Below are 27,473 nucleotides of genomic sequence, written 5' to 3' on the forward strand. Positions count from 1 at the left end.
CTATATATAGAAGGAGATGACATACAGGTATATACTATATATAGGAGGAGATGACATACAGGTACATACTATATACAGGAGGAGATGACATACAGGTATATACTATATACAGGAGGAGATGACACACAGGTATATACTATATACAGGAGCAGATTACCTACAGGTATATACTATATACAGGAGGAGATGACATACAGGTATATGCTATATATAGATGACATACAGGTATATACTATATACAGGAGGAGATGACTCACAGGTATATACTATATACAGGAGGAGATGACATACAGGTATATACTATATATAGGAGGAGATGACATACAGGTATATACTATATATAGGAGGAGATGACATACAGGTATATACTATATACAGGGGAGATCACACACAGCAGGTATATACTATATACAGGGGAGATGACATACAGGTATATACTATATACAGGAGATGACATACAGGTGTATACTATACATAAGGGAGATGACAAACATGTATATACTGAGGTGAAAATGAGAGGTGTGAGGTGAAAATGAAAAGGTGTGAGTGCAAAATGAGAGGAGTGAGGGAAAATAGTGTAGTGATCGGAAAATGACAGATGTGAGGTCGAAATGACAAGTGTTAGGCGGGAATGAGAGGAGTGAGGGAGAAAATGAGAGGTGTGAGGGAGAAAATGAGAGATGTGAGGGGGAAAATTAAAGATGTGATTGGGAAAATGAGAGGCGTGATGGGAAAATAAGAGAAGTGACGTGCTATAACTAACCACAGATATTTACTATGCCCAGGCAACGCCGGGCTCTTCAGCTAGTCTAATATATAAAGCTGAATGTGTGTGTGTGTGTGTGTGTATGTCCGGGATTGGCATCTGCACCGTCGCAGCTACAGCCACAAAATTTTGCACAGTCACACATCTGGACCCCGAGAGCGTCATAGGCTATGTGAGGTGAAATTTTAACCCCGCGCTTTCCAATTCACCAAACAATTTTGCCCCTATCTACATAATGGGGAAAAAGTGAAAGGAAAAGTGTTGGAGGCGTCGCAGCTACAGCCACAAAATTTTGCATAGTCACAAGTCTGGACCCTGAGAGCATCATAGGCTATATTGTGAGGTGAAATTTTAACCCCGCGCTTTCCAATTCACCAAACAATTTTGCGCCTATCTACATAATGGGGAAAAGTGAAAGGAAAAGTCTTGGAGGCAAATTGACAGCTGCCAGATGTGAACAAGAGCGATGGCGCCAAAGAGTATATACCGTACAGTTGCTAAAGTGGGGCCCCGACATGGGATACTCACCACACACGGGGATATGAACACACACACAAAATGGGCCACACACTACCACGTGCTTGAACACATATACCACCCTCAGCACCCATTTCACCACACATACACCAATCTTGCCACATAAAAGTCGAAACACAAAGTTGCCACTCAAAACTCGCCATGCGCAAAACTCGCCACATGCAAAAACGAGCCTCACGCAAAACTCGCCACAAGTGCAAAACTCACCTCATGGAAAACTCGCCACACGCAAAACTTGCACACGTGGAAAAATTACCACATGCACAAAAGTTGCAACACATGCAAAAGTTGCCTCACACAAAACTTGCACATACTCAAAAGGCACCATACATAAAACTCGCCATGCACAAAACTCGCCATGTGCAAAACTTGCTGCACACAACTTGCTACACTAACCTGTCACATGCAACTCGACACACAAAAAGTTGCTACACGCATGTTTCCACACAAAACTCATCTCACAAAAGTCGCTACATGCATGTCGCCACACGCAACTCAACACACACAACTTGACAAACGAAACTCGCCCTAAAACACACAAAAGTCTGGTATTATCCTTCAAAAATAAAATTCTGATTAATAAGCAGACAAACTACAAGAGCAACAAATGTACCATATAGGAAATACGGCAGCTGTCAGTCACATAACCTGTCTATTATGTGTATGTGTGAGCTAATATATACTGCCAGGGGGAGGGATTCCTGTTGGCTGGGGATTTATCAGGCTGCCAATTTAGCTTACAAATACTGAGGTAAAAATACTGAGCAAATAACGTGTGAACGAAGTCTAATACAGGAGGAGATGACACACAGGTATATACTATATAGAGGAGGAAATGACATACAGGTACATACTATATACAGGAGGAGATGACATACAGGTATATACTATATACAGGAGGAGATGACACACAGATATATACTATATACAGGAGAGATGACACACAGGTATATACTATATAGAGGAGGAGATGACATACAGGTACATACTGTATACAGGAGGAGATGACATACAGGTATAAACTATATACAGGAGGAGATGACACACAGGTATATACTATATACAGGAGCAGATGACCTACAAGTATGTACTATATACAGGAGGAGATGACATACAGGTATATGCTATATATAGAAGATGACATACAGGTATATACTATATACAGGAGGAGATGACACAGATATATACTATATACAGGAGGAGATGACATACAGGTATATACTATATATAGAAGATGACATACAGATATACTATATACAGGGGAGATGACACACAGCAGGTATATACTATATACAGGGGAGATGACATACAGGTATATACTATATACAGGAGATGACATGCAGGTGTATGCTATATATAAGGGAGATGCAAACATTTATATACTGAGGTGAAAATGAGGGGTGTGAGTGGAAAATGAAAAGGTGTGAGTGCAAAATGAGAGGAGCGAGGGAAAATAGTGGAGTGATAGGAAAATGACAGATGTGAGGTCGAAATGACAAATGTTAAGGGGGAATGAGAGGAGTGAGGGAGAAAATGAGAGGTGTGAGGGGGAAAATGAAAGATGTGATTGGGAAAATGAGAGGTGTGATGGGAAAATAAGAGAAGTGAGGTGCTATAACTAACCACAGATATTTACTATGCCCAGGCAACGCCGGGCTCTTCAGCTAGTTACGCTATAAAAATGTATAATAATAATAATATACAGGTATCACAGGTTCTCCTCCTGCTCTTGTTATTGTAGCCTTCATCACGCACTGCACAAACCTCGTGATCTCAGAATGGCTGCTCATGGAGGGACAAGTGTCCAGACCTGTCCATGTGCAGTGTTTTTCAGAAAGCAGGAGTGTTTTAAAAAGGATGTTCTCACTTTGTCCACAGGATCTGCTTTCATTCAATGTATATTAGATACAGGTGTCAAATAATGTGTGGTGCTGACAGTAAAGGGGTGTTTGGAATTTGCATACAAAAGGATGGGAATTCTGTCCACCTCTCCACTGACAGCAATCCACTCCACTGACAGCGCATCAGGGCCTCATTCTCCAGATCGATGTATGTCCCCTTGGTGGGAATCCGTATCCCCAATATATGGAGCTCTGGTAAAAATTAAGAGACCACCACATCAAAACCCTGTCATGGGCAGCCCAATCTCCAGACCTGAACCCCATTGAAAACCTCTGGAATGTAATCAAGAGGATGATGGATAGTCACAAGCCATTAAATAAAGAACTGCTTACATTTTTGCGCCAGAAACAGTGTGGAAGACTGGTGGAAAGCATGCCAAGACGCATGAAAGCTGTGATTAAAAATCATGGTTGTTCCACAAAATATTGATTTCTGAACTCTTCCTGAGTTAAAACATTAGTATTGTTGTTTCTAAATGATTTTGAACTTATTTTCTTTGCATTATTTGAGGTCTGAAAGCACTGTTTTTTTGTTTTTCTTTATTTTGACTATTTTTCTTTGTCAGAAAAAATATACAAAATGTATTGCTTGGAAATTCGGAGACATGTTGTCAGAAGTATATAAAATAAAAGAACAATTTCCATTTTACTCAAAACTATACATATAAATAGAAAAATCAGACATACTGAACATTTTGCAGTGGTCTCTTAATTTTTTGCCAGAGCTGTATTTTTGCCATATTATGTGGCATATAAGAGTAGCTTTTTAAGGCCTTGAGTAAAACTTAACTAACAAGTATAGGAAGAGAGCCTGTAATTTGTATGGACACACCTTCTCATTTAAAGATTTTTCTGTATTTTCATGACTATGAAAATTGTACATTCACACTGAAGGCATCAAAACTATAAATTAACACATGTGGAATTATATACTTAACAAAAAAGTGTGAAACAACTGAAAATATGTCTTATATTCTAGGTTCTTCAAAGTAGCCACCTTTTGCTTTGATGGCTGTTTTGATCACTCTTGGCAAGCTTCAAGAGGTAGTCACCAGGAATGGTTTTCACTTCACAGGTGTGCCCTGTCAGGTTTAATAAGTGGGATTTCTTGCCTTATAAATGGTGTTGGGACCATCAGTTGTGTTGTGCAGAAGTCTGGTGGATACACAGCTGATAGTTCTACTGAATAGACTGTTAGAATTTGTATTATGGTAAGAAAAAAGCAACTAAGTAAAGAAAAATGAGTGGCCATCATTACTTTAAGAAATGAAGGTCAGTCAGTCAGAAAAATTGGGCAAACTTTGAAAGTGTCCCCAAGTGCAGTGGCAAAAACCATCAAGCGCTACAAAAAAACTGGCTCACATGAGGGCCTCCCCAGGAAAGGAAGACCAAGAATCATCTCTGATTCTGAGGATAAGTTTATCCGAGTCACCAGCCTCAGAAATCGCAGGTTAACAGCAGCTCAGATTAGAGACCAGGTCAATGCCACACAGAGTTCTAGCAGCAGACACATCTCTACAACAACTGTTAAGAGGAGACTTTGTGCAGCAGGCCTTCATGGTAAAATAGCTGCTAGCAAACCACTGCTAAGGACAGGCAACAAGCAGAAGAGACTTGTTTGGGCTAAAGAACACAAGGAATGAACATTACACCAGTGGAAATCTGTGCTTTGGTCCGAGGAGTCCAAATTTGAGATCTTAGGTTCCAACTACTGTGTCTTTGTGCAACGCAGAAAAGGTGAACAGATGGACTCTACATGCCTGGTTCCCACCGTGAAGCATGGAGGACGATGTGTGATGTGTGGGGGTGCTTTGCTGGTGACACTGTTGGGGATTTATTCAAAATTGAAGGCATACTGAACCAGCATGGCTACCACAGCATCTTGCAGTGGCATGCTATTCCATCCAGTTTGCGTTTAGTTGGACCATCATTTATTTTTCAACAGGACAATGACCCCAAACACACCTCCAGGCTGTATAAGGGCTATTTGACCAAGAAGGAGAGTGATGGGGTGCTACGCGAGATGACTTGGCCTCCACAGTCACCAGACCTGAACCCAATCGAGATGGTTTGGGGTGAGCTGAACCGCAGAGTGAAGGCAAAAGGGCCAACAAGTGCTAAGTATCTCTGGGAACTCCTTCCAAGATTGTTGGAAGACCGTTCCCAGTGACTACCTCTTGAAGCTCATCAAGAGAATGCCAAGAGTGTGCAAAGCAGTCATCAAAGCAAAAGGTGGCTACTTTGAAGAACCTAGAATATAAGACATAATTTCAGTTGTTTCACACTTTTTTGTTAAGTATATAATTCCACATGTGTTCATTCATAATTTTGATGCCTTCAGCGTGAATGTACAATTTTCATAGTCATAAAAATGCAGAAAAATCTTTAAATGAGAAGGTGTGTCCAAACTTTTCATCTGTACTGTACATTAGTAAGTGCCATATAATCATGTCACCTAGACTTTGTTAAATGTCCAACCTCTTTAAAAGGTCAGCTCACAGTTTCAAAAGTTGTTCCTTATCCATAGGATTGGGGATAACTTACTAACTTACTAACCACTGGGGATCTGTGACCACTACTAATCCTGAGAACAGGGCTTTGTGACTCTACAGATCCCTGTCTTGAATGGAGCAAAGATGCGCATGTTGGGCGTTCATTCCATACATTGCATATGGAACTGTTGAAGGAAGCCTAGTACCCTAGTACAGCACTCAGCTATTTCTGTTGGTCCCATAGAAAATTAATGGAACGGAGGTTGAGCTTTTGCATTTCCGTTCTACTCAAGACTGGGATCTGCGGAGCCCAAATTAGGTATCGAGATTACCATTCTTGGGATCACTGGGGTATCCAGCAATCGAACCCTCAGTGATCAGTAAGTTGTCCGGTACCCTAGGGATAGGGGACATCTTTCCATTTTGGGATACGATTTTGATAAAGGTAAGGGCCACGGTATCTCACCATCATCCTGATGGTCATAATGGATAATGCATCTGATTTTTTAAAATGCTTTAATGTGGCCCGTCCTGGTGATTGGTTTCATTTTATTATTTTTCATATTTTACCTGAACAATATTGTTCGTGTATTATTTTTTATGAAAACTACAATGACTGACGCTCACTTCATAGCAGTAGTTATATGATAACAAGGTGACCTCTGTATCTATGCTGAACTGTTAGTCTTCTTAGGTGGTCACTTTGATAAGGAAAGCAGTGTTTTTTTTCCTTCCAAGTTATGTAGGCACAAATAGTACTGAGTCCATGTGTTGCGAGTCCTGCTGTTTCTCTTATTCATCAAGACAACACTAAACAGTGATAGCGGGAGCTTCTTGGTAGAGGCGCTAGCGACAAATGTGGCTGCACTGGATGCATGTGCCACTCTGAATCCCTTTTTATGAACAAGAACAGGGACTTGCTCCAGCGCTGACAGACTCGAACTGCCCATTACTTACATGGTTGGCCACTCATTTGTATGTCTGTCGTAATGCATTCCCCCTGCTATAAGAGTAATGTATAAATGTCAGTGGCTTTTCCCAGCATTAATAACTGTATACAAGGAGTTATTAAACTTTGTGTGTTTTGCTTTCAACACCCCCCAGCTAAATCGCATGTGCTCAGATACATCTAAATGAGGCTTGGGCCAGAGAGCTATTTGCTGTGGCTACAAGGCAAATTGTTCAGATTAATGGCGTCCACGTAATACAAGGACAACTTAAGGCTGCAATAAGAGAAACGGCACTTGTAAATCTGCTCACCCCTCTAGCTTTTAGGAGTCCCAGGTAACATTCTCGATGGCGTTTGGATACCACCGGAAGTCACAAATACATAAACATCCAGATGTAGGTAGTCTTAAAACAAATCTGCCAAAAACTTGTAATTTTTCAGTTCTTGTTATATCCGTATATTTCAGTAACCATCCTGTCTTTTTCCTTCCGTGCAATAGATCGGCTGATAAGTTAGAGAATGGATCTGATGCAAACAACAGAATCCTCCAAATCCAGGCGCTTGCCCGTCTTACATCTGCGGTAAGTTAAATGAATAGTCAGATGTTATCTGTGACATCTTCTCTCTTCTTTTACCGTATATTACATTACCTATAGCCTTGTAAAAATGTAAATATTCTCCTAGTGTACGAACTGTAGTAATATAAATGGTTGTATTGTGTGATATTTGTTTCTCTTCTCTGTACATCAATTATTAAGAATTTTCACAATTTCACACTTTCATGTTGTGTATTCAGATGTGTGTGTGTATATATATATATATGTATATATATAGCGTAAACATTCTGGCTTTTCAGTACAGTATATGCTGATTTTCTGACCATGTCCTCTAAATGTACATGCAGACATGGCAGAAAAATGCACCATGGATTTTTTTTTTCTTGGCAAAATCCCATGGTGAAATCCAAGGTGTGCAAGATAATAGGAGGATATGTTAATTAGCGGCATGCCTTAAAATCTTTTGAAAAAATATGTTCTCGCAAAAAGTTGATGGGGTTTTAAAAACCTTATTCACATGTATTTCACTGCAAAGTGTAATCTGTGACAAATCCACCAAGTCGTACTTCTGTTACTGCGAAGCAAGAGGCTTCAAATTATGGTCAGATATGGTCTTATATATGGTTTACCTTGAGTGCCTAGTTTGCCAACTAAAGGCCCTCCTACATATTTGACTGTTCTTGGCCAAAATCTTCATTAGGCTTATTCGACAGTCTAATATGCATGGGTGCCTCTTGACTCTTCCTCTGACTAATGACGTAGGTGGGGATAAGGAACCAGCACCTCTGATTTCGGACTGCAGATGCTTTTGCTCCCATGAGATCACTCATGGAGAACATAGGAGAGCTCAACAGCTCCTTTGTATGGAGGAGTCGGGAGAGAGAGCAGTTGGTCGACATATCTATTGCGTATGTTGGCTTAAATGTCTAGAAGTTTGCGGGAAAGTCTTGGATTCCAGGCTCTATCAAAGAACACGTGAGATCATCAAAAAGAAAATAGTCCCAAAAATCGTGCTATCATAATCATATCAGAAAATCCATCAATATGACCTAGGATTACTTCACTGTCTAAGTCATACAAAAATAACCACATATGTTTGTTAAAAGATGCAATATTTTATTAACAGATTTACTTAATGCAAATTGTAATTCATGAACTTAATTCAGATACAGTCTTAACAAGATACCTCTTGTGTGAGGGAAGGGCTGCTAGAAAAAAAAAACGCATTTATGTTATTTTATAGCATACATATTAAGAAAAGGGATCATATATAGAGGAATCCCATTCACATATCAATAGACATGATTAGAAAGCTATTATGCTATCGTGGCTTTTTAGGCATGACGTATTTTAAGAACAATACCAAAGCAGGAAAATGGGTAGACCTGGCATCAATGTTGTCCTAGTGCAATGCGTGCTATAAATATTATTACTTCGACCAATTCATCACTAGTATAAGTAGATTAACACAGAATTGAGCTCAGGTTTCAAGTAAGGTGCTTATATATATGGGATTAGGACTATACATACAAAGTATTGTTGCAGCATGCGCTTCTGTGCTTCCATTTTCAAGACTTCAGAATAGAAGTTAGTCGCTATTGTGGCTTAAAAAACGCATTTAGATGACTACCCAATTCAAGTAATATACAAATGTTTACAACAAAATGGCTGTTTACGCTCACAATAGAGCCCTGATTAACGTGAATGCAGCATGTACAATGTAAAGACCGGAAAGAAAAGCCTTCATTTAGAGTAGTAAATCCACACCTGTACCTGGCTTATTCACACACTACATGCAGCGGTAAATAAGCGACAGATATGGATAAAAATATAATATATACTACTTATCTGTATCTGCTCTTTATCTCCGCTTCTACATTGTATGTGGTAATATATTAGTATTATTATATTTTTTTATTTTGATTATAGGTAAGATTATCAATCAGCCTCTTTCACAGTAATAATGTAGGAAATCACAGCCTCTCTTAACTGTATACTTACAATATATTAATTTATTTAGGGGAATAGAGAGGACAGAATGATGACAGTGTCATCCCAGCAGATAGAGATGGTACTGGCTCTAATTGTTGAAGTGGTGAAGCTGTCATGATACAACATGAAATTTTTAACAGAGCACCGAGGAACAACATGCAGGATGAAAGCTAGGAATTAAGATGGAGGCTGAAATAAATGGTGATAAGTGCACTATATATACATTATATGCCCAATTACCATGATGCTCTAGGAGGAATTTAGAATCTCATCAGATATTTAAGGGAATTGTCCACTGCTCAAATTAAATATCAATTGCTATATTTGCCCATAGAACATAAAAACAGCTTATACTCACTTCTGGTGACGGTTCCATTCCAGCAAAGTTAGCATCTTCTGTTGTCTGAACGTCTCGGAATGTCCGTTGCATCCAAAGGAAGTAAGAGTGTAGCGGCTTCTAATTGGTTGCTGGGCTCACGTGGCATAACGACACACGAGTCCACAAACTCCCAACTCAGACGTTGCTGGAACGGCACTGGGGGTGAGAATAGGCTGTTTTTAATCTATATGCTGGAATGTAGCAATTGAAAAAGGGCTGCCTTAATAGTGGACAACCCCTTTAAATTTATATCCCATCTACTATATAATTGTCTAAGGGTCACTTCCGTCTGTCTGTCTGTCAAGGATATTCATTGGTCGCGGCTTCTGTCTGTCATGGAAATCCAAGTCGCTGATTGGTCGCGGCAAAACAGCCACGACCAATCAGCGACGGGCACAGTCCGGAAGAAAATAGCCGCTCCTTACTCCCCGCAGTCAGTGCCCGGCGCCCGCATACTCCCCTCCGGTCACCGCTCACACAGGGTTAATGCCGGCAGTAACGGACCATGTTATGCCGCGGGTAACACACTCCGTTACCGCCGCTATTAACCCTGTGTATCCCCAACTTTTAACTATTGATGCTGCCTATGCGGCATCAATAGTAAAAAAAATGTAATGTTAAAAATAATTGCAAAAAACAAAACCTGCTATACTCACCCTCCGTTGTCCGCCGAGCCACTCACGCCTGCCGCCATCTTCCGTTCTCAGCGATGCATTGCGAAATTACCCAGAAGCCTTAGCGGTCTCGCGAGACCGCTAAGTCATCTGGGTAATTTCGCAATGCATCCTGGGAACGGAAGATGGCGGCAGCCGCGCGCCTATCGCCGGAGCTTCGGTGGATCCCAGAGGTGAGTATATAACTATTTTTTATTTTAATTATTTTTTTTAACAGGGATATGGTGCCCACACTGCTGTATACTACGTGGGCTGTGTTAGATACCGTGTGGCTCTGTGCTGTATATTACATAGGCAGTGTTATATACTATGTGGGCTGTGTGATATACTCTGTGGGCTGTGCTAGATATTACGTGGCCACTGTTATATACTGTGTGGGCAGTGTTATATATTACGTGACTGGACAATATACTATGTGACTGGGCAATATACTAAGTCGCTCTGTGCTGTATACTACGTGGCTCTGTGCTGTATACTACGTGGCTCTGTGCTGTATACTACGTGGCTCTGTGCTGTATACTACGTGGCTCTGTGCTGTATACTACATCGCTGGGCAATATACTACGTGACTGAGCAATATACTACATGGCTTTGTGCTGTATACTACGTGACTGGGCAATATACTACATGACTGGGCAATATACTACGTGACTGGGCAATATACTACGTGACTGGGCAATATACTACGTGACTGGGCAATATACTATGTAGCTGGGCAATATACTACGTGACTGGGCTATATACTAGGTGACTGGGCAATATACTACGTCGCTGGGCAATATACTACGTCGCTGGGCAATATACTACGTGTCTGCTGTATACTGCGTCACTGTGCAATATACTGCGTAGCTGGGCAATATACTACGTGACTGGGCAATATACTATGTGGCTGAGCAATATACTACGTGACTGGGCAATATACTACGTGACTGGGCAATATACTACGTGGCTGGGCAATATACTACGTGGCTGGGCAATATACTACGTAGCTGGGCAATATACTACGTGGCTGGGCAATATACTACGTGGACATGCATATTCTAGAATACCCGATGCGTTAGAATCGGGCCACTATCTAGTAATTAAATAACTGTTTTTGGATTAAATTATCTTTTAACTACATCCAATATGTAAACCGTAATTAAAGGCTATTTATAGTGCTAAAGCCACCAAAACTGATAGGTCAATTATGGTAGCAGATTCCCTATCTAAATTATTAATATGGAAATACAGGCTATAGAATGCTGAAAAAAGTCCTCCCTGTGTGTCTCATACCAGATGCCTTGTTGCTGAGAAATAATCTTTTATCACTTTATATAAATGACGTCTTCCAGGCTCTGGGAGGACACTGCCTGGAAGATAACTCTGCCTCCAGAGATTATTAGGGTTGATTGAATAGCTTCAGATAAGAGCTTATCCCAATAGCTATAGCGTTTCCCGAATAGCTGCCCGGATACCTGGAGCGTCCCCGATAATAAGCTGTTCAGCGCTGCAGCTGCATGTGTCGCGGCTGTGTGACAGTCACAAAACATGTATGGAGAACCCAGCAAACAGGCTCGAACTCTGCCGGTTTGCCTTTTTCAACATGGGAGAAGTGTTGGTGGAAAAGGTGGGAAGGGGACTTTAGCTGGCCCAATCTAGTGATCAAGCAAGCTTGTGAGCAGTGCGTGCAATCTGTAAAGCATAGAGCGTTCTCATGTCATGCACTCCTTACCTTGATAACCACCAGGCTGGAATTGCTGGTTGCCAGGAACCTTAGCAATGAGCCATACATTAGAACATTATTTTTGTTTTAAATGACGGAGAGCAATTTTAACAAGGAGTAAATTGCAAAGTTGCTTTTTAACAAGCACTTTGCAATTTTACCCATTTATGAACTTGAAACAACAAATGTCTTTATTACATGCTAGAAATATGTAATAACGAGGATCAATGTTTTATGTGATTCCACTTATGGTAGTTCTCTAAAAGCAGAAGTTGTTCTTGTAACTCAGAAATCGACTTATTTACATTTCTTTCCCTCCTATGTTTACTGCAAAACTTGTTTAGTTTGCCTTTGCCAGATTTGAATACAGTAGTCACACCTTAATTTGTATCAGGTCTTTTCCCAGTTTGCTGCCAGTTTTTCCATTATTATTGACACAGCCTGGCTTCTATTTGCTAGTGAAATGAGCATTCATGTGTCATTTGTTCAGAGCCTGTAAATCCAGAGCACGGCCTGAGGAGACAGCCATGACTCCAGCTCATTAGAACACTCATTTACAGAGATCATTAAAATAATATCCCCATATCGTCAAATGAAGAGACATTTGTTATGTCTTGTAAGACTTCACTTATATCTGTGATGGATAAAGAAAGGACTTGTCAAAACACAGCCAGCTAGCCCAGTGCGTCCATCCATTCCTTGTAATTGGTCACAAATGAGTAGCTAGCTGACAAAACTGATCAAATTAATCCAGAAAACATGCCCTGCGTTGGCCAACAAGAATATGCCCGAACAATTCTATTGGCTTTTACCCTCGTGAGTCTCTAAGAGCTTGGAAGTCATTCCTGATCAGCGTCACCATCCCCAGGAACATGTACAAGCCTGAAACAATCCTGTCTCTATTTTTTTTTTCAAATGATAAGCAACATCTATTCTCTATTGCAAAAACCCTTAAAAGCCAAAGGGCCCCATTAAACAAAGCTATAAGAAGTATGGTCTTTGTTGACTATCGCATCCAATTGGAACTTTGCTTTCATTTTGAAGCTGTTTTGATAGAATGAGATGTAATCTTAGATTGGTTACTCTGGACATCAATAACAGTTTAGAGTTTTATATTTAACTACAGAACTCAAAATTTTCTACATACCGTATATTAGATTTTCTGTCCTTCTGAAGCCTGCATTCAACAATGTAGACCTCAATGGGGGCAGAAAAGTTGCACTGAAATTTATAAAATAACATGTGCAAAATAACTAGTTACGAAAATGCATATAGCTACTAGATGCATGGAAGACGTCATATAAGAAAATGTCCAAAAATCAGACATTAAAAATGTCCGTAAATGATATCACAATAAGTTCCCCTGTCGTACATCAACTAAATACATATGCATTATATAGTACAAATCTTAATGGAATGGAAAAGTAAAGTATATTTATGGCAGAAACACAGTATAATGGCTGTAGCCTAAAAGAAAGATATGGTAATGAATAGTGATGAGCGAATATTCTCGTTACTCAAGATTTCCCGAGCACGCTCGGGTGACCTCTGAGTATTTTTTAGTGCTCGAAGATTTAGTTTTTCTCACCTCAGCTGAGCTGAATGATTTACATCTCTAGCCATCTCGATTACATGTGGGGATTCCTTAGCAACCAGGCAACCCCCACATGTACTTATGCTGGCTAACAGATGTAAATCATGCAGCTGCGGCGATGAAAACGAAATCTCCGAGCACTTAAAAATACCCGGAGGTCACCCGAGCGTGCTCGGGAAATCTCAAGTAACAAGTATATTCGCTCATCACTAGTAATGAGCTAAAAAATAATGGGCAAGTAAATTCCTATGCCCCATGTAAAATGTAGGTGTTAATAGTTCCCTGCTCCAAAGCCTGAATCTGCCATGTGAAAGAGTTACCAAGTTATCATCCCATAAATATGTGTGACAAAAGGATGAAGGAGTGGTTAAGAATGCAAAAATGGAGGACAAGAAAACCCCGCAAGTATCGCCACCCTCGTTTTTGGCTTCCTTGGGGTAATTACATCTCACATGTGTAGTGAGATGTAATGATGGGTAGCCCTGCTCTCAGGGCTGATTTCTGCAGCTTCTGTGTAGAGTACAGCACAGATGAGTGTAGTTACAAACGCTTTCAGCGTTCATCATGACAGTCAATGTGGGAGGAGGAGAGATGCAACTGCAAAGGTAGTTGTAATCACACTTAGTTTCGCTGTACTCCGCTCTCTAACTACCTTGAGATGAAAGTTGAAAGTGCAATCACAATCATCCGTGCTCTATGCTACAGAGTAGGTGCAGAGATGAGGGACGATTGCAGGACTGTCTGTTACTACACCTCACAGGAGAAGGTGTGTTATTCTGACCTTCTGGGGGCGTGTTCTTTTTCCCCTGCATTACACCTTTTGCTTATGATTGGTCTACCTCATGCAGGGGACAATGTACACACTACCAGTGAAGAATCTCTGATGACACTACCCCGATGGACTTTTCATAAATGATGGTAATCTAAACTTTACAAGCCAATATCTCCGCTGCGGAGATTAAAAATAAAAAAATATATTTTTCTCCGCTCTTTAGCTCTGCCAGTGTAACTTTCTCAAACTGGTGAAAGGTCCTCTTTTAAGTAGTCAAAAAATGCATTGTGTATTTATTCACGCGGCTGAGTTGCCATCCTCTTTAAGATTCCATTTTCAGCTTTGAATGTGTATGAATGGTGTACTGAAGGTTGTTGCTGATGGTTCTTGAAACCTTGATCACCTTCCAGCCACTCGTGTTCAATGTACAGATCGAATAAAAATACCTATAATTGTTTAATCATTCAGTGCTCTGAACCCTGTAATTAAACTCTATATTCGAGGTTCTGTTTAAATTTTGTGTCATTAAATATGCACCAATGCATTTTATTAATTTGTCCTCTAGGTATCTGGAAAGGTAGGCATTACAACTAGCAAGCATTAGTTGCAGAGGGAAAATATACATTCTGCTGTTGTAAGCAGAACTTCATTCTGACTTATTAGTGGGTAAATTAGAAACTTAATGTTTATTCACTTATCCATCATTGTAGGTATAAGCGATAGATTTTGTGATTACCAGTGAGCACGGAGCTCGGTATCTAATAATAATTAAGCAGTCATTGGCATCCTATTAAGCTGTGCTGTCTGCAACAGATTGATTTTTTTAACAACTAATTTAAATGTTTTATATCACATTGGACAACTTCATAAAATTCTATATAAAAATGCTATATAAAAGTATAAAAGTTCCTTTAAACTACCGTAATTTTCAGTAGCCTCTTGCTAATTGGTGCTTGACATTACAGACTTGCATCCTGCAGCAGCTTTTGTTGTTTGGTAGGGAAGAAGCACACTGACTTCGTATGTATGTATGTACGGTATATATTGTGGTCACACTACCGCCAACCTCCCTGCCTCTGGACCCACAGTGCTTTTAGGGATCACACTCCCTGTCCGTGCCATTCCGGATCCTCGTATTTTCTTCTTTTCTCCGGTGGAGCCGCTGTGTCCGTCCTGGACATTGTTCTCCCCTTCTTCCATTGCTCTCCACTTGAAAGTGAGGTTTGATAAAGGCCCATCAAGGGGTCGAAACGTTACCTCACCACTTGATTAATCACTGTGGTGTTCCCTATTAAAAATTTGATGTTTATGATGCAAATTCATATTCTGAGTTTGGTTGTTTTCTTCGAATTTGAGTTGTCTGGATCCAATCCAGGTTCAGCCTGCACCAGCTCCATACTCCCAGAGTGCACGCCTTTCCTCTTAAAACGTTCTCATGGGTTCACAAACTTTCTAAGGCCAGAGTCACACTACCCATATAAGTCTATGGGTGCGAGTGAAACATCGCACTGCACTCTGATATCACCTGAGTGCAGTGCGATTCCCGCTGACGCCGTTAGCAGAGGAAATGGAGACATTACTTTCTCCGTCTCCTCCGGACCTGTGCTGTGATTCTCTCATGTGAGATGATGGGAGCACAGAGCACTGACAGTCGGATCACGCTCGCAGTAGAGCTGGATCCGAGCGTCATTAGCATATCATATCTGATGCTCTCGCATTAATGAATGCCATACGCTAATGGGACCCTGGCCTAATGTGCAAGCTAAGCTTATGCTGTTCACATGGATGTATTATGAATATTTAAATTACCACAGTACAGAGCAAGAATTTTTATCAAATGAACACAGGCGAAGACTAATAACTAATGATGTATTTTAAAAAAATGAATGTTTTCAGGAAAGTCTGTACGCTAAGCAATATTTAAGTTGCTGTTAAACATTTAAGGGAACCTGTCAGCAGGATTGCGCATAGTAACCTACAGATAATGTCAGGTCGGCGCTGTTATACTGATTACAATGATACCTTTAAGGGGACAATACAAATATCTCGCTGAGGATCTGTTTATACCAAGGAAGGTGACGGGCACAAGGGGGCATTCTTTGCGTCTGGAGGAGAGAAGGTTTTTCCACCAACATAGAAGAGGATTCTTTACTGTTAGGGCAGTGAGAATCTGGAATTGCTTGCCTGAGGAGGTGGTGATGGCGAACTCAGTCGAGGGGTTCAAGAGAGGCCTGGATGTCTTCCTGGAGCAGAACAATATTGTATCATACAATTATTAGGTTCTGTAGAAGGACGTAGATCTGGAGATTTATTATGATGGAATATAGGCTGAACTGGATGGACAAATGTCTTTTTTCGGCCTTACTAACTATGTTACTATGTTACTATGTTACCTTGGTTGATGAAATCAGTCTTGTGGTTGTTGGTTAATCTTTATTAGCAGTTTTCAGTTAATGAGATTCTCGTGCTTCGGGGCGGCCTGTGGAGGGAGTCTTTTTGAGGTGCATTGCTTACATATGCATCCTTAAAAAATTATTTTAATCAAAATAGCACCTGCAGTAGCGTTTGCGCAGAAGCATAATTCAGAACACGATAGATGCTACTGCGCTGGCACCATTTTGCTAGAGAAAAATGTTTTTGGCTCCATCAAAATGGCGATGGCGCCTGTGCAATAGCATCTATTGTGTTCCGAATGATGCTACTGCGGAGGCTCGACCGCTACCAACAATTTGCTTAAGATAATTTTTTTAAAAAACTTTTCTCAAGAAATTTATATTACAAAATCAAATGAAAATATGGATATTATTGATCGTACCATGCTATAGCCTCCAGCACCTGATGGATGTGATTTTTATTTTATTTTTTTTATTTTATTTTCAAACCATAAGATATGCAGTATGTAAAATAGGGGGCAGGTCACTGAGGGATCAGTGACCTGTCATAAGCCGTAAGGATGAATACCTAAGCAGAGCACCATAGGAGACCCCCTCACAGACCACCTCGGAACACGAGCATATTATTAACTGAAAACTACAAATACAGATTAAAGGGAACATGCCTTCAGTTTAGGCTGATATCAGTTACGGCCATCACCTTTCAGGGCTGATATACAGCATTCTATAATGATGTATATCTGCCCCCAACCCAACGAAGCGGTCTAGTCCGAGGGGTGTCGCTGGTCCTGGTCCTCTCATGTGGCACCTCTCATCTTCTTGCGATGCCGATCTCCTTCTTGCTCCTCGGCATCGCGCTCCTGCGCAGGCGTACTTCTCTGCCCTGTTAACTTATATCTGGCCAAAACTGATGATGGTTCCCTTTAAACAACAACCACAAGACTGATTTCATCAACCAAAGTATCATTTTAATCAATATAACGGCGCCAACCTGACACTGTCTGTAGTTTACTGAGCAAAATCCAGCTGACAGGGTCACTTTCAGTGTGAACCTTACTGCTGCTTGCTTGAGGTATTCTGAAATCCTCCTCCATTCTCCCTTTAGTCTTCGGTTGATGCTTTGCCTTTTCCTAAACACATTACAAGAGATGAGCGAATTTCTCAAAAATACTTTTGGGAGATTTAATTTGGTCCAAATTAAAACTGCCCTAAAAAGATGTTTGTTATGCTCCAAAATCTCTCCAAACCTCAAAGTATAATAAATATATATATATATTTTTTTAAAGTTACCTGTAATGAATAGAATTGAGCGAAATTTTCAAAATTCCAAGTTCCAATTATGATCGGCGGCGAATATTGTTTTTGCAATATTCGCCGAACACAACCGAACGGCATTGGAGTCAACGGGAGTAGAAATGAACAAATGTGTGCGGAACTGATCATCAAACATAAATTCAGCACGAATAGGGTACCAATATGGCACAAATATGGCAAATTCAGATTCGACGACCGATTCCGAACATATACACTCAACTCTAGTCATGAACCTTCCCTCATCAGTCTTGCCGCCACTTACCCGCCCAGTCCTCGGCTTGCTTTGGATTGGTGGTTTTCAGTCTTTGTCATTAAAGAAGCACTCCCCCCAACAAAGTTTTTATCCTTTTAATATATAGCAATCATCATATTATATAGCACTGTGCAGTTACAATTGCTCATTTTGCCTTTTTACCCAGTTAATTCTTTTCTCTGCTCTATGTACAAATTGGAAGTCTCGGTCCCTGCATGAGACACTCCCCTCTTCAACTCCTGTCCCAGCTGATCTCCCCCCCACCCCCCGCCATAGACTTTTGCAGTGAGTAATGACTTGCGTAGAGAAAATTGGCCTCCTGTTTCCACATAGAGCTTAAGGTACTGTCACACTAGACGATATCGCTAGCGATCCGTGACGTTGCAGCGTCCTCGCTAGCGATATCGTCCAGTGTGACAGGCAGCAGCGATCAGGCCCCTGCTGGGAGATCGCTGGTCGGGGAAGAAAGTCCAGAACTTTATTTCGTCGCTGACTCCCCGTAGACATCGCTGAATCGGCGTGTGTGACACCGATCCAGCGATGTCTTTGCTGGTAACCAGGGTAAACATCGGGTAACTAAGCGCAGGGCCGCGCTTAGTAACCCGATGTTTACCCTGGTTACCATCCTAAAAGTAAAAAAACAAACACTACATACTTACCTACAGCCGTCTGTCCTCCAGCCCTGTGCTCTGCTCTCCTCCTGCTCTGGCTGTGAGCGTCGGTCAGCCGGAAAGCAGAGCGGTGACGTCACCGCTCTGCTTTCTGGCTGCCCGGCGCTCACAGCCAGACCAGAGAAGCAGAGCGCCGAGGACAGACAGCGGAAGGTAAGTATGTAGCGTTTGTTTTTTTACTTTTTAGGATGGTAACCAGGGTAAACATCGGGTTACTAAGCGCGGCCCTGCGCTTAGTTACCCGATGTTTACCCTGGTTACCGGGGACCTCGGGATCATTGGTCGCTGGAGAGCTGTCTGTGTGACAGCTCTCCAGCGACCAAACAGCGACGCTGCAGCGATCCGGATCGTTGTCGGTATCGCTGCAGCGTCGCTATGTGTGACGGTACCTTAAGAAGGATTCAGCTAGTCAGTTTTTAATCACGTGATGTCATAGACCTAATGAAAAACAGAAGAATTATCTGGGTAAAAGGGTAAAATAAGCAATTGTTAGTACACAGTGCGGTATAATATGATGATTGCAATATATTAAGAAGATAAAACTTTGATAAGAGTGCTTGTTTAATATGTCTCACACCCAACATAACCACGTGGCACTTACTCAACAATGAAAGACCTAGACTGAAAGCCAATCCAAAGAACTAGCAACAAGATGGGTGAGGGACAAGCCTAAGTAGAGGTGAGTATTAATTATTATTTGTTAGCCTGTTCCGGGTCCCCTAATGTCCATCATTTTGCTGAATTAGGATTTTGGCAAGCCTGTATTTTTCCCCACAAATGTTACAAGTTCCATTTGTTGCAAAGACGATTAAAATTATAGTTAATTCCTAATTCATTTTGGTGGCTGCCCATAAGCACAATCTCCCCTGGGATTCACCTAATAAGAAGCAACCGCCAGTGAGAAAAAGGGATTCTTGTAATTGCCAGACACATAGTAGGGCAGATCAGCTTATGTGGTGGGGTGTATCTGTAAACATTTAGGCTATCATGCTGCATAGATTTCATGTAGGATGGGCCCTCGTTTGAGGTTCTCCTCTCAGCTAAAGATGAGAGTCCCTGCAAATAATATCTCTATATGGCAGAATTGGCACAACCACGTATGACATGGGGTTCGGAATTTAAAATCTAAGGTGACTATATTTAGAAGCATTATTATATTGTTTTTTCCTGATTTATGTTATGTATTCATTGTTTTTTCAACTCGCTAATGTCGCTGGAATTTTTACAAGGAGTGATGTGCAAGTTTTAATTTTATGAAACACTGCAAAGCGGTCTGAATGTAGAAAACAATGTACAATGGAATTTTTTCCTATGTGTTGCTGCCCTCTTGTGTTCAGTGACCAAAAAACTCAAAATACTCAAGATGTGCAAATACTACATAGTTAAGTTACAACTAGATGGTGGCCCGATTCTAACGCATCGGGTATTCTAGAATATGTACAGTACAGACCAAAAGTTTGGACACACCACATTTAAAGATTTTTCTGTATTTTCATGACTATGAAAATGGTACATTCACACTGAAGGCATCAAAACTATGAATTAACACATTATTATTATTATTTATTGTTATAGCGCCATTTATTCCACGGCGCTTTACATGTGAGGAGGGGTATACATGTGGAATTATATACTTAACAAAAAAGTGTGAAACATCTGAAATTATGTCTCATATTCTAGGTTCTTCAAAGTAGCCACCTTTTGCTTTGATGACTGCTTTGCACACTCTTGGCATTCTCTTGATGAGCTTCAAGAGGTAGTCACCGGGAATTTAGCACTTACCACTTGTTGGCCCTTTTGCCTTCACTCTGCGGTCCAGCTCACCCCAAACCATCTCGATTGGGTTCAGGTCTGGTGACTGTGGAGGCCAGGTCATCTGGTGTAGCATCCCATCCCATCCCATCCCATGTTGAAAAATAAATGATGGTCCAACTAAACGCAAACTGGATGGAATAGCATGCCGGTGCAAGATGCTGTGGTACCATGCTGGTTCAGTATGCCTTCAATTTTGAATAAATCCCTAACAGTGTCACCAGCAAAGCACCCCCACACCAACACACCTCCTCCTCCATGCTTCACGGTGGGAACCAGGCATGTAGAGTCCATCCGTTCACCTTTTCTGTGTCGCACAAAGACACGGTGGTTGGAACCAAAGATCTCAAATGTGGACTCATCAGACCAAAGCACAGATTTCCACTGGTCTAATGTTTATTCCTTGTGTTCTTTAGCCCAAACAAGTCTCTTCTGCTTGTTGCCTGTCCTTAGCAGTGGTTTCCTAGCAGCTATTTTATCATGAAGGCCTGCTGCACAAAGTCTCCTCTTAACAGTTGTTGTAGAGATGTGTCTGCTGCTAGAACAGTCTATTCAGTAGGACTATCAGCTGTGTATCCACCAGACTTCTGCACAACACAACTGTGAATTGAAAACCATTCCCGGTGACTACCTCTTGAAGCTCATCAAGAGAATGCCAAGAGTGTGCAAAGCAGTCATCAAAGCAAAAGGTTGCTACTTTGAAGAACCTAGAATATAAGACATAATTTCAGTTGTTTCACACCTTTTTGTTAAGTATATAATTCCACATGTGTTAATTCATAGTTTTGATGCCTTCAATGTGAATGTACAATTTTCATAGTCATGAAAATACAGAAAAATCTTTAAATGAGAAGGTGTGTCCAAACTTTTGGTCTGTACTGTATGTAGTTTATTGATGATTTCCACGTAGGATATTGCAGTCACGTAGTATATAGCACAGCCACATAGCATATTGCACAGCCCACGTAGTATATAGCACAGCCCACGTAGTATATAGCACAGCCCACACAGTATATAACACAGCCCACGCAGTATATGACAGCCCACGCAGTATATAGCACAGCCCACGCAGTATATAACACAGCCCACGCAGTATATGACAGCCCACGCAGTATATAGCACAGCCCACGCAGTATATAACACAGCGCACGCAGTATATGACAGCCCACGCAGTATATAGCACAGCCACGTAGTATATAGCACAGCCCACGTAGTATATAGCACCGCCCATGTAGTATATAACACAGCCACGTAGTATATTGCACAGCCACGTACTATATAGCACAGTCAACGTAGTATATAACACAGCCCACGCAGTATATACCACAGCCCACGTAGTATATAGCAATGTGGGCACCATATCCCTGTTAAAGAAAACAATTAGAATAAAAAATTGTGATATACCCACCTTCCGTCGGCCCCCAGATCCATCCCAGGCCTTTAGCAATGCTCCTGGCGACGCTCCGTTCCCAGTGATGCTTTGCGGCAATAACACATGATGATGTAGCGGTCTCACAAGAGTCATTGCTGCAATGCATTCTTGGCACCGGAGCGTCGCGAGGAGGGGGACAGGCTGCAGCGGATTCCGGAAGGTGAGAATATAATGATTTTTTATCATTTTTAACATTATATGTTTTTACTATTGATGCTGCATAGGCAGCATCAATAGTAAAAAGTTGGTCACATAGGGTTAATGGCAGTGTTAACAGAATGCGTTACACCGCGTTATGCCGCAGTGTAACGCAGTCCGTTTAACGGACTGCTAAAACCCTATGTGGCCGCTGACTGGAGGGGAGTAGGGAGGGGCTAATTTGCAGCCGGACTGTGCCTGTCGCTGATTGGTTGCTCCGGCCGTGACCAATCAGCGACCCGGGATTTCCACGACAGACAGATGGAAGTTACAAACAGACGGAAGTACCCCTTAGACAATTATATATATAGATTGACATTGCAGCTTTTAGTTGTAATTTTTTTTTTAAGTGAGTAAACTGGATTAGAAAATTTTGTTTATCTTGCATGTAAAATTTTACGATTCTCCACTTTTCTGCATGCTTTTCTCAAGGTATTTGGTCAGATGCTCTTTACAGGTACCGTATGTGTATCAGATCTGTGTATTTCTGTACTCTTCTTTTAACCCCTTCATGACCCAGCCTATTTTGACCTTAAAGACCTTGCCGTTTTTTGCAATTCTGACCAGTGTCCCTTTATGAGGTAATAACTCAGGAACGCTTCAACGGATCCTAGCAGTTCTGAGATTGTTTTTTCGTGACATATTGGGCTTCATGTTAGTGGTAAATTTAGGTCAATAAATTCTGCGTTTATTTGTGATAAAAACGGAAATTTGGCGAAAATTTTGAAAATTTCGCAATTTTCACATTTTGAATTTTTATTCTGTTAAACCAGAGAGTTATGTGACACAAAATAGTTAATAAATATCATTTCCCACATGTTTACTTTACATCAGCACAATTTTGGAAACAAAATTTTTTTTTGCTAGGAAGTTATAAGGGTTAAAATTTGACCAGCGATTTCTCATTTTTACAACGAAATTTACAAAACCATTTTTTTTAGGGACTACCTCACATTTGAAGTAGTCAGTTTGAGGGGGTCTATATGGCTGAAAATACCCAAAAGTGACACCATTCTAAAAACTGCACCCCTCAAGGTACTCAAAACCACATTCAAGAAGTTTATTAACCCTTCAGGTGCTTCACAGCAGCAGAAGCAACATGGAAGGAAAAAATGAACATTTAACTTTTTAGTCACAAAAATTATCTTTTAGCAACAATTTTTTTATTTTCCCAATGGTAAAAGGAGAAACTGAACCACGAAATTTGTTGTCCAATTTGTCCTGAGTATGCTGATACCTCATATGTGGGGGTAAACCACTGTTTGGGCGCACAGCAGGGCTTGGAAGGGAAGGAGCGCCATTTGACTTTTTGAATCAAAAATTGGCTCCACTCTTTAGCGGACACCATGTCACGTTTGGAGAGCCCCCGTGTGCCTAAAAATTGGAGCTCCCCCACAAGTGACCCCATTTTGGAAACTAGACGCCCCAAGGAACTAATCTAGATGCATAGTGAGCACTTTGAACCCCCAGGTGCTTCACAAATTGATCCGTAAAAATGAAAAAGTACTTTTTTTTCACAAAAAAATTCTTTTAGCCTCAATTTTTTCATTTTCACATGGGCAACAGGATAAAATGGATCCTAAAATTTGTTGGGCAATTTCTCCTGAGTACACTGATACCTCATATGTGGGGGTAAACCACTGTTTGGGCACATGGTAAGGCTCGGAAGGGAAGGAGCGCCATTTAACTTTTTGAATGGAAAATTAGCTCCAATTGTTAGCGGACACCATGTCGCGTTTGGAGAGCCCCTGTGTGCCTAAACATTGGAGCTCCCCCACAAGTGACCCCATTTTGGAAACTAGACCCCCCAAGGAACTTATCTAGATGCATATTGAGCACTTTAAATCCCCAGGTGCTTCACAGAAGTTTATAACGCAGAGCCATGAAAATAAAAAATAATTTTTCTTTCCTCAAAAATGATTTTTTAGCCTGGAATTTCCTATTTTGCCAAGGGTATTAGGAGAAATTGGACCCCAAATGTTGTTGTCCAGTTTGTCCTGAGTACGCTGATACCCCATATGTGGGGGTAAACCACTGTTTGGGCGCACGGCAGGGCTCGGAAGGGAAGGCACGCCATTTGGCTTTTTAAATGGAAAATTAGCTCCAATCATTAGCGGACACCATGTCACGTTTGGAGAGCCCCTGTGTGCCTAAACATTGGAGATCCCTCAGAAATTACCCCATTTTGGAAACTAGTCCACCAAAGGAACTAATCTAGATGTGTGGTGAGGACTTTGAACCCCCAAGTGCTTCACAGAAGTTTATAACGCAGAGCCATGAAAATAAAAATAAAAAATTATTTTCTCAAAAATGATTTTTAGCCTGCAATTTTTTATTTTCCCAAGGGTAACAGGAGAAATTGGACCCCATAAGTTGTTGTCCAGTTTCTCCTGAGTATGCTGATACCCCATATGTGGGGGTAAACCACTGTTTGGGCACATGCCGGGGCTCAGAAGTGAAGTAGTGACGTTTTGAAATGCAGACTTTGATGGAATGCTCTGTGGGCGTCACGTTGCATTTGCAGAGCCCCTGATGTGGCTTAACAGTAGAAACCCCCTACAAGTGACCCCATTTTGGAAACTAGACCCCGAAAGGAACTTATCTAGATGTGTGGTGAGCACTTTGAACCCCCAAGTGCTTCATAGAAGTTTATAATGCAGAGCCGTGAAAATAATAAATACGTTTTCTTTCCTCAAAAATAATTATTTAGCCCAGAATTTTTTATTTTCCCAAGGGTTACAGGAGAAATTGGACCCCAAAAGTTGTTGTCCAGTTTTTCCTGAGTACGCTGATACCCCATGTGTGGGGGTAAACTACTGTTTGGGCACACATCGGGGCTCAGAAGGGAAGTGGTGACTTTTGAAATGCAGACTTTGATGGAATGGTCTGCGGGCATCACGTTGCGTTTGCAGAGCCCCTGGTGTGCCTAAACAGTAGAAACCCCCCACAAGTGACCCCATTTTAGAAACTAAACCCCCCAAGGAACTTATCTAGATATGTGGTGAGCACTTTGAACCCCCAAGTGCTTCACAGACGTTTACAACGCAGAGCCGTGAAAATAAAAAATCATTTTTCTTTCCTCAAAAATGATGTTTTAGCAAGCATTTTTTTATTTTCACAAGGGTAACAGGAGAAATTGGACCACAGTAATTGTTGCGCAGTTTGTCCTGAGTATGCTGGTACCCCATATGTGGGGGTAAACCACTGTTTGGGCGCACGTCGGGGCTCGGAAGTGATGGAGCACCATTTGACTTTTTGAATACAAGATTGGCTGGAATCAATGGTGGCGCCATGTTGCGTTTGGAGACCCCTGATGTGCCTAAACAGTGGTAACCCCTCAATTCTACCTCCAACACTAACCCCAACACACCCCTAACTCTAATCCCAACTGTAGCGATAACCCTAATCACAACCCTAACCCCAACACACCCCTAACCCTAACCACAACCCTAATTCCAACCCTAACCCTAAGGCTATGTGCCCACGTTGCGGATTCGTGTGAGATTTTTCAGCATCATTTTTGAAAAATCCGCGGGTAAAAGGCACTGCGTTTTACCTGCGGATTTTCCGCGGATTTCCAGTGTTTTTTGTGCGGATTTCACCTGCGGATTCTTATTGAGGAACAGGTGTAAAACGCTGCGGAATCCGCACAAAGAATTGACATGCTGCGGAAAATACAACGCAGCGTTTCCGCGCGGTATTTTCCGCACCATGGGCACAGCGGATTTGGTTTCCATATGTTTACATGGTACTGTAAACCTGATGGAACACTGCTGCGGATCCGCAGCCAAATCCGCACCGTGTGCACATAGCCTAATTCTAAAGGTATGTGCACACGCTGTGGAAAACGCTGCGGATCCGCAGCAGTTTCCCATGAGTTTACAGTTCAATGTAAACATATGGGAAACAAAAATCGCTGTGCACATGCTGCGGAAAAACTGCACGGAAACGCAGCGGTTTACATTCCGCAGCATGTCACTTCTTTGTGCGGATTCCGCAGCGGTTTTACAACTGCTCAAATAGAAAATCGCAGTTGTAAAACCGCAGTGAAATCCGCAGAAAAAACGCAGTAAATCCGCCATAAATCTGCAGCGGTTTAGCCTGGGAGCTTTCTAGGTAAGTTCCCACGATCTATGAACATCCAGCAGAGGGCGCCTCACCGCAAATGAAGCTAAATATAGCTCATTGATCTATATTTAGACTCATTCCCCGGGGTTTTGCAGCAAGGAGCAGCCTGCATTAGCGGAACTCCTTGCTGCAAAATGTTTTAACCCCTTCAGAAGGATTTACATCGTTGGACGTTATAGATCTGTGGAGGGTAAGTATATTGTTGGTTTATTATGTTTTTTCTTTCACAGAACGAGGGTCTTCAGTGACTGGATTGGGCGTAGAATAAAATACTCCAACAACCATTGTTTTTATTTCATTAAAATAATTTTAAATAATATGTTTGTGTTTTATTTAACCCTTTACTACAATTGGATTAATAATGGATAGGTGTCATAATTGACGCCTCTCCATTATTAATTAGGCTTAATGTCACCTTACAATAGCAAGGTGGCATTAACCCTTCATTACCCCATATCCCACCGCTACACGGGAATGGGAAGAGAGTGGCCAAGTGCCAGAATAGGCGCATCTTCCAGATGTGCCTGTTCTGGGGTGGCTGGGGGCAGATATTTTTAGCCAGGGGGGGGCCAATAACCGTGGACCCTCTCCAGGCTATTAATATCTGCCCTCAGTCACTGGCTTTACTACTCTGGCGGAGAAAATTGCGCGGGAGCCCACGCCAATTTTTTTCCGCCATTTAACCCTTTATTTTAAGGGCTAGAACGGCCAAATTTTGCAGATACACACTACTGACATTAGTAGTGTGGAATCTGCAAAAAAAATGGAGAGAAGACATGGTTTACTGTATGTAAACCATGTCTCAAATCATGTCGGGTTTTAGGAAGGAGAAAGAAAAAGCCGGTAATTGAATTACCGGCTTTCAAGCTGTATAGCGCTGGAAAAAATAGTAATATATATACATATATGTGTCTACTGACATATATATATATATATATATGTATATATATATAT

The 27,473-nt window shown here is 41.3% G+C and overlaps 1 protein-coding gene across 1 annotated transcript in view; it reads left to right on the top strand.

Moving 5' to 3' along the window:
• RAPGEF5 (Rap guanine nucleotide exchange factor 5) overlaps positions 1 to 27,473 on the top strand; it is a 350,639-nt gene that overhangs the window by 140,012 nt on the left and 183,154 nt on the right. The window contains exon 6 of the mRNA XM_069729804.1: positions 7,145 to 7,226. Coding sequence (XP_069585905.1) covers positions 7,145 to 7,226 — 82 coding nt within the window. The remainder of the gene's footprint in view (positions 1 to 7,144; positions 7,227 to 27,473) is intronic.

Source organism: Ranitomeya imitator, chromosome 6 (assembly GCF_032444005.1).
Source record: "Ranitomeya imitator isolate aRanImi1 chromosome 6, aRanImi1.pri, whole genome shotgun sequence".
In the NCBI taxonomy this organism is placed as follows: Eukaryota; Metazoa; Chordata; class Amphibia; order Anura; family Dendrobatidae; genus Ranitomeya; species Ranitomeya imitator.